This window comes from Martes martes (assembly GCF_963455335.1).
Source record: "Martes martes genome assembly, chromosome: 17".
NCBI lineage: Eukaryota > Metazoa > Chordata > Mammalia > Carnivora > Mustelidae > Martes > Martes martes.
In genome coordinates, this window is record NC_137905.1 from 19,100,262 (window position 1) to 19,109,472 (window position 9,211).

General features: G+C 48.7%; 1 protein-coding gene across 1 annotated transcript; it reads right to left on the reverse strand.

The window, feature by feature from the left end:
- Positions 1–4,054: 4,054 nt before the first annotated feature.
- Positions 4,055–7,719, reverse strand: PDP2 (pyruvate dehydrogenase phosphatase catalytic subunit 2). Its single transcript, XM_080829460.1, has 2 exons — positions 7,586–7,719; positions 4,055–5,706 (listed from the first exon to the last, which is right to left on the reverse strand). Exon 2 carries the CDS (start codon positions 5,650–5,652, stop codon positions 4,057–4,059), a length of 1,596 nt encoding a protein of 531 aa, XP_080685586.1. The 5' UTR covers positions 5,653–5,706; positions 7,586–7,719; the 3' UTR covers positions 4,055–4,056.
- Positions 7,720–9,211: the final 1,492 nt, after the last annotated feature.

Here is a 9,211-nt window from a genome sequence, read left to right on the forward strand (position 1 = left end):
TGAAGGGGCCATTATTGGGACAAGTGGATGGATTGCGGATTTGGTTCAAACCCCAGCCCTACCACGGTGTCAGGGGCAAGTTTTTCAGTTTTGTGATATTAAAGAGGGAAATAGCTCCTCCTATCTTCATCAGACCTCAGACATTCCCTTTTCCACCTTTCCCTCCAGCAAACCTGTCCTCTTCAAGCCCAGGTGAACCACCCCAGCCCACACTGAAGCGTTAATGACTTAATAGCTGGGTTGCTTTCAAGAAGGGGGGGGGCAGTCCTTAGGAGCTTTCTCTCTTCAGAGGCAGGAAGACAGAGCTCAGGGAGTGGGGATGGGAAGGAGGGGGCTCTTCAACACTGGAGGTAACTGCCTGGAAATTTTCCCTAACGCTGGCTCTGCATTGAACACAAGCTGGTTTTATGAACTCAGTTAAATAATATGAAACCCCAGCAGGACTTGGCACTGAGTGTGTGGTGACCCTTACAACACAAGCCTTCACTTCCTTTTCCTTCATTTCAGGTCCCTGCACACAGGGTTAACACCAAATGAGGACTTCCTGTGTGGTCAGCAGCCATCAAAAATTTGCAGAGAAAACTTCTTTGGGGCATGGGGGAGGAGGGGCCTTGAACAGACTAAAATCTTCCCTGGCCAGATAAGGGTGGTGACTCAAAGACTGGTCTAATCCAGTAACCCTAAGGACCGAAGGAAATTATTATTCAAACCAAAAGACACCAAATTTCATTCAGCCTCTTTTATTGACAAGTTTCATTTAAATATCTCTAATAGAAAATCAATGTCCAATAAGAACATTGCTATACATCTTAAAATACAAATGTCAGTAAATATGAAAGAACAGGGTTAATCATTTTTCCAAGTCAATGCTTGATAAGAATTATTTTCCAGGAAGCACGTTACACAGCAGGTGCCCAGGTATAAGGAACAGAGGCTCAGCCAGCTCGGGAGATGATGGCACAGCAGCCCACGTTCCCGCTCAGTGATACGCCAGGCAGTCCACACGATGACAGCAGCACCAGCCTTCATAGCCCAGCTCCAAAGCTACACCGGGGTTTTTTTCTGCCAGGGGAAGGAGTCATGTTCAGAGACAAATGCACCACTTTAAAATGAAACTACGATGGCTCCATTCCAGGATCCTCTGGTTTAATCTGGGAAGCAGAGTTCTCCCAAGAGCTGTCAAGTGAAGATAGGTTACCAGCAACTGAGAGACCAAAGAGTCAAGCCAGACTCGTTCTGAACACATTTTCTTGTTCCATACAATTCATTATTCTCTTCTTTAGTTGACTCAAGTTCAAGCGGTTTCTATTGCACTGACATACACAAGGTGCAGCTTAGTTGTGTCTAACCTGAACTTTTACCCAGTGTGTCTGATGCAAACGATCTTTTAGGCCAATCCAACTTCTGGGAAAACTGTTTATATATTAACATACCTCAAAGTTCACATTTTCATTTTAACAAATCAGCTTTTTAAAAAATAACAAATTAGCTTGACTGTTACAAATACTACGTCAGAAAAACTGAATCTAAGTAACTTGACCTAGCATTCTAATTTTAATCTAGAACTATACCATCTTCTCTATTTTGACCAATCCCCGGAATCAGCAGGGTTGTATTATTTATACATAAAACAATATCTAAATTATGCCAATATTACCAAAGCTTCTTACCTAAACTAAGACGCAATTTAAAGAACCAAAGCATACTGTATTCAAGTTACATCCAAAATATGAAATGGTCCATCTTATTTCTTAGTTCGTTTTAGATGTCTCAAAATTGAAAGCTTCACATAAAAGAAATGATAAATGCTTTGGAAGACTGACAAGTACCACCAAACCCCTCTCAAATTCCTCCAGCAATAGCCTATGTTGTCTCAGAAAGGCCAGTGACACCAGAAGTTGGGTCGGGGAGACAGACATGCTGGGGCTTAACCAGGAGGCTCTCTTTGGAGCATTCAGGGAAAAAGCTGAGAGCCTGAGAGAGTTCACTGTGGAAAAAGGCGGACAACAAATCAGCCTTTTTTCCACTTCAATATACCGACTAGAAAGCGGGCAATATATTAGGCAGAGAGAGAACACAGATATGCTTGGAGAAGCAGGCAGGAAGTCTGTGTCCTCTCAGCTGTCCTATGAGTTACTGCATCAGATGTATTTTGTGACCCACGCTAGGCTCCCAAACAGGATTCAGACAGTCGGGTAATACGGTAAATGCCCTGAGGTGGGCCAGGGTTGAGCTGGCATCAAGAACAAAGGATGACGGAAAAGCAGTCTTCAGCTCCAGCAACAAACCTTCCCGCAAGCACAATAGCAGTGATTCACGTTTCATTTCTCAATTAAGACGTAGGAGATCAAAAGGAACACTAATGGTTTTGGAATAGAATGACCAAGGCTGAAGCACTGAGTAGAGACGAAGCCCCTGTCACCAAAAAGTTACACTGGAAAGCAGACAGAGGAATGTCTCCCAGCCAGAAGTCCCCCAACAGGTGAATGAATGTCACTGGGACACGAAAAGTCAAACTCTCTTTTCTTTCAGTGGATGGCACAAGGTGGAGACGAAGAGAGGGTTCAACCAATGTAGTGCGGGAAGATGGAATGGTCAGCTTTGTGGGATTATACGTGTGTTTCCGTTTAGGGACACACTTCCTGTGTTTAAATGCCACCGCAATTCAGGAGAACATGAAATTCGTTCCCCGAGAAAGGAGGCACGTGGCTTCATTTGAAATAAACACGAAGACTGTGCTGCCCACAGAAGCCACTACGGGTCACATTTTTATTTTTGCCCCGACTCCTATACTAAATATGGTCTGCTCCCCGAGGAGCAACGGCGGCCGTTCAGCCCACAGTCTCCAGGCAAGTGTCCTGTCTGACCAACCTCACTCCTCTCCCTTCCCTCCTGCCTTTCAGGAGGCGCACAGGCAGCCTTCATTAGTGACTTCTCAAATCCTTTGTGTTTTCACCTGTCCAGGCTCAGGTCTAGTCTTAAGTCCAAAATCCATAGCACGTGCCAGTCCTGCCCACTGACCTGTCCCAACTATCATAGTACATAATCACATCTTCTCCTTCCTGCAACACTCTGGAGAGGGAGCCTTCCTCCAGGACAGCACTGCGCAGTCAGCAGCTGCAGAGCGAGGCAGTCAGCAGAGCAGAGGTAGGAGGATTAAGTGGAATTCACAGAAGAACGTTTGAGAGGTATAATCAGAAAGGCTAAGTGCTCTCAATTAACCTGCCCAGAGGCTAAGCCCCGGAGGGTATTTTATTAACGCAGGGAAGGCCAGGAATTAAGGCTTAGACAGAAGTTACCTCCTAGTATGGCTCAAGGTTCAAGGGGTGAGACGTAGCAGAAGGGCTCGCTAGCTGCACAAGTGAATTCAGCTGGTGCCTACCCACCCTCACCCCTCTCGGCTGAAAACCAAGACGAGTCATTCCAAGCATGCTTCCAGCAGGCCTGTTTGCAACTCTGAGGACTGTTTTAGGCCAAACTAAAACCCAACGAGGGTGTAGCATCACATAATGTTTTCACAAGTAGAGTCACACAAAGTTAGAATGTTGCATAGAAAAGTATTCTAGAATATGCTTTGTAAACCTAGGTCTTAGTCATTTAAAAATAAAAACTAAACAAAACCTCCCTTCATAGTCTAGCTGTCCACGACCGTGAACTGAGGAAAACTGCCAAGTGTGCCGATTTTGCGGCATAACCTCAGAAAATCCTGAAGTTCTTCACATTCTCAGAACGATGATTAAACTTACCCTCGGAAGGCTCAGGCTGACAGTTTAACAACAGTGTCTTTATAAAAGGGCTTTGGCTATGGGCCCAAACCCATATGCTCTCCATGCTCTGCCCTCTCTACATAGAAAAGGTGACCAAAACACACGGGGATATGAAATCACTGCTACTGTTTTTAAACCAAGGCTGGTTTTTTTCGCTCACATCAGTCTATTTTTAAGCAAGCTACATCTGCCTGCCTTTTTAACAGTAAGGTCTGAAGAGCCAGCTTAAGGATAAATGAAAAATGTCTTAGCAAAGCATTTAAGTTAACCTTGGCCAGACGGGAGCCTCTCAACCCCCCTTGTAATAGGTATCTATTGAGTCTGAGTTAAAATACACCACCGTGACAGTGATGTCATCCCGGTACATCCTTGCCAAGTCCTCTGGCAATGTCAGCATCGCTGTCAGCCGCTCAGGCTCCATCTCCCCGTACTCATTGGTCCCTATGGCGTGTCTGATCAGACGTGTGGCCGCGTTTTGGTCAGCTGCGTGGAGCCCCTGGGCTTTCCTCTGCAGCAGCAGGCTCTGCATGAGTCCCAGGTTGGCAGGTCTCTGGGCCAGGTCTGGCTTGTGCCGACCTGCTTCGGCCAGATGCTCCACCACCAGCCTCACCACTTCCTCGTTGCCCAGCACGTCCCACAGACCATCCGAGGCCAGCACGAGGAACTTATCCTGGGGTCTCAGCTGGTGGTAGGTGACCTCAGGCTTGGCAGTCAGGTAGGGGGGAGTATAGTAGTGTGGGGGGGTGAACTGGTAAATATTGAGGGCCTCGGTGTCAAAGCCCCTCTCCAGGACACTGTGCTGCAGCTCTTTACTCCACTTCAGCTGGACGTCCCCAAAGGCCCTGCAGGGCATGAGGACGCCCAGCAGCCTGTGGTCCACGATGACCGTCCTGTCCTCTGATTCAGGGTGCTCCCTCTTCAGCCGCGACAGCTCGGCTGGGTTCCAGGCATTATGGTCGCAGGTGAGGGGTAGACAAGACCACATGCCATTGTCCTCCTGGACCCCAAGGATGGCCCGACAGTCACCAGCGTTTGCCACATGTAAGTGAACTCCATCCACGTGGGCCATGCAAGCTGTTGCCCCAGAGAAGGCGACCTGGAGTGAAAGGTTCCTTGTCATCTCATCTTCCAGGGGGGCCTGGACTTCCAGCGAGATGTCAGAATCCAGTCTCTGGAAGGAATGCGTTAATGCTTCCTTAATGTTGAGTCCCATTTCCATGTGCAGGTCAAGCAGCTCCTGCCAGTAGACACGGAGGTGATCGAGGTGCACGGACGTGACATCCTTGTAGATACTGTCCCCTGGGCGCTTGAGCCAATGCAGGATGGGCAGCAGGGGCTTCATGCTTTCCACAGCTCCCTCCATCCGCTCCAGGGTCTGCTGGGACATCAGTGACACGGCCACATAGTAGAAGAGCCTCTCGCTCACTGCTTGAGCACACGCATGGCCACCATGTCCGTCAAAGATGCCAAACATCAGCCCATTGGTCTGCAGGCAGGTAGCGATACCTCGCCGGTCTTCCACCGGGGAATTGGCAGCCAGTTGGTTGCTCTCAAAACGTAACACCGAATTTGGGGCTCCACTGACGAGGTCAAGAATCTTGTGGGCTGACTCGCCGGCTCGCAGCACTTCATTTACCTGCTGAGGGCTGAGCTGCAACTGAAAGTCATCTTCCTCTGTTGATGTGTGTCTGGAGGCTTTCTGCAGAATGAAGCCACTGCACGGGACACTGCTTTTTCTGGTGCCTGGTAGGTGGGAAAAGAGTCTCCATCTTGCTTCATTTCCATTTGAGGCCCACCTTGAATATAAACGTTTGCTCCCCTGTAACTTTGCAATGCCGCTCCTTGCAGGATTTTTTAAGATCCAGAAGGGCAAAGTACTTGGCATTATGAAACTATACCAGCAAATGTGTTCCTTCAGCAAAAGGGGCTTTCTTTAGACCTGAAAATTAAAGAGTTGAAGAAAGCTCAAATTCAATTTCTTAAAAACGATGACTTCTGAAAACATTTGCTACCATCCTGAACAAATGCAGTTTAAGATAAACTTCAAAAGAGTTGACTAAATTAAAAAACATAAGTAAGTCACCCTACCTTTACATTACAACACATAAGTAACATTCCAGAAAGTGGAGAAAACAGGGTTTTTATATGCTCTCCACTCTTAGAGAGCCACTGAAGGCTTCCCCACAGGGCTCACTCATCCCTCACAACTGACGCAGGGGCTCCTTCTTTTTCTTTTCCTTCCCGAATCCTTTCCCTTGCCAGAGCCCAGGATCTAGCTCCCATGTTCACTTTCCCCAGCAGATTGTAAGTGTTTATTTAAATATCTGCTTTTCCACTGTTCTATAAGCTCCATGAAATCAGGAACCCAGGTTCCCTTACTCACCAGTGGCTTTCCAGGGCCCAGCCCTACACAAGGTACACAACGGGCCCTCAACTACTGGTCGACATGGCATTGCCAAAGGCCCAAGAGCACACCAGGTATGACACGTGCTCTCTAACATCAGACACACTGCTTCACTTGACTGAGCTCCAGCTGTCTGACGGTGGGATGAGAACACTAGCCTCATGAGGGTTTTTTTGAGGATTTAATGAAATATGACTCTTCTGCTCCAAAAAGGTAGTTATTACTTTTATCATTAGGTGACTCCTCTAGTCATTCTATATACATTTTTATATAGTTTGAAACCACAACTTACACTGTGGTTTTCTTTTTAAGAGCATTTTATTCACAATACTACATTTCATGCATGTGCAATACCCCATTTTGGCATAAACAATCTCAATTTACTTAACTGTTCTCCACTGTTCTAGATTTAGAGGTCGTTTCCACTGGCTAACATTTATGGAACACCAAACTACACTGTGTCGCACACCAACCTTTTCCCTACCTAGGTTTAAACCCACTTATTTCTCAAAGGCCAGAATCAGTAGGTCAAAGGGTGTAGACTCATATTGCCAAACTGATTTCCAAAAGATTCAAATGCCTCCCCAAGGACACGAAAGGAACAGTCTCCTAGCAGCTTCAACAGACTCTGATGGCATTTTTTCTTAGATCAGAAAAACACAAAGAAACAAACAAACCAAAAAAACCCTGCTCTATTTTATTTTCTCAGATGACCTAAGAGGAGCGTTTCCCACGTGTTTTCGGATTTTGTTCAGAAGACCAGCCCTCCATAAGTTTGTCTGTTGAGGCACTGGGAGCTTACAGAACTGAGGATCGTCCTCCTCCCCACAGCCCACCCCGCTGAACTTGGGGCCGGGGCGGTAGGTCAAGGAGTACAGAGGGCGCCTGGCACCTCCCACCCCTCCGGGGCCCTGCAGAGAAACCAGGCAACGCTTTCCAGCCAAGAAGGTCCGCCGCAGTCGGGATCCAAACAATTTCGCGCCCCTCAAAAAAACAAACAGGTCCCAAGTTCAAGTCTCTGACCCACAGCCTCATAAAGAAGAGTTCTGGCTCCGGAGTCCACCAAGCCCGATCTCCCTCAAGCCCGGACCGGCCACGTCCCTGAGCCCCAGCTTCAGCCTGCGAAACAGGCAAATTCAGTCGAGGCGCCTAGCTCACAGGGGTGCTCCAAGGACTAAAGCAGCTCGTGCGGTGCCCGGGTCCGAAGCCAAGGGTCCTTGGCAAGTCCGCGAGCCCACGTGGCGCGTGCGCGCGGTGGGGTGACCGCTGCGGGGCCGCCCCCTCACCTCACCTCACCTCGGCTCTCCACCTCATCACCTGATCCGATCTTGCGGGCGGGGGTGAGCCAGGCGTAGGCGACACCCAGTGGGGTTAGAGGGGGAGTCCGCATCCCACGATCGCCCCCCTTCCTTACCTCGGACCTTCGCTCTCCGCTCACCAGCTTGCGCCACCGCCGCCCGGTCCGTCCCGTCAGTTCCGCGCCTGCGCACGGTGCCGCGGCTGCCACTCCTCCAGCCTCACCTCCTTGAAGCGGCCCCTTGTGCAGATCTAGATGGAGAAGGAAGCATCCTCTCGCCGGCTCTTATTGGTTCACCTGCGGAGGCGGGCTCTTGAAGGACAGAGGAATTGTCCAATAGCCGAGGAGGACAAGGGGGCTGGCAGGGCGGGAGGGACCAAATCCGGTTCCTCCCCACCCATCCCCACCAGTCTCCTGGGCTCTAAATGGTGAGTGGGCTGAGTGCCCGGCCGGAACCTCACCACTTTACCTCCCACACTCTGCACACCCCAAACCGAGAAGCCTCTTCAATTCCTTACTCTTGTTAATAATACCTCACGGCTTCCTCTCCATTGCTTTGCCGACCGGTCCAGACCCCTCTCCCAGACGCCACAGCCTTATATTCAACCACTGTACACCTCCTTCTGGAGGCGGTAGGTTCGCCTTCCTGCCAAGCCTGCGCTTGCTCTCCTGCCCTAACCTACAGTAATGGGCTCACTATCTTCCAAGATAGCCTAAACAAACAAACAAACAAAAAAAAAACCCTTTTTGTTTTAAAGATTTATTTATTTTTATTAGAGAGAGAGAGAGAGAGGTAGCGGGAGAGGGGAGGAAGAGAATCCTAAGCAGACTCCTGCTGAACGCGGAAACCTAACTGGGACTGGATCTCAGGACCCTGAGAGCATGATCTGAGCCCAAACCCAGACTCGAAGGCTTAACTGACTGAACCACCTGGGTGCCCCTGGAAGTCTGGGAGTCTTTACTCTCCCTCTTTCCACCCCCTCTCCTGTCAGTCCTCTAATCCTGTTCACTTTATCTCCCAAGTATCTCTCCAATCCAGGCATTTGTCTCCAGCGACTTTAGGGCCCTATTCCAATCCTCTCATCTGGCTCCCTGCCTTCAACTTCCAATTTAGCAGCTCTTCTTCCATAGAATAGGCAGTGACCCTTCTAAAGCTTAAATTCCTGCTCTACAGTCTTCATTGGTTCCCTAGGGACCATCGGGCCTTCAAAAGACAATTAACATTGGTCTGGTCACTGACAGTTACCCGAAATGGTTAGCAGTTGGTAGGTTGAGAAAGGCTGAGAACCAAGATACCAGATAATCCCTCAGTCCCTCGCCTTATGGGATTGCGGTTATCCCATTTGCTTACTAATGGCTTTACTCAAACTCTTCTACTAACTGTCATAAAGCAAGTGCAGCCCTTTCCTGGAGGCAGAGAAAACTAGGAGATGACCAGAAAGGCCACTTAGAGAGCCCTGAGAATGTGGTCTTCAGGAAGGAAGACATGCCGGCTTACCTGGAGAGCCTGGCCAGCCCACCTGGACCCAAGGACGTGGGTGCCATCAGACTGCTCCTGTCAGACTTACTCCTGGTGTGACATACTGCCACTCACCCTTGGCCCTTTCCGGAAGTTTTACCTGTAAGTCAGAATTTGCATTATCTCTCTTCCTGGACATTGAGAAGGCTGTTTCAGACTGAAACTAAAAATAGCTCCAAGGCATTCTAAAGAAATGGGTGCAATATTATTTTTATTTTTCATAG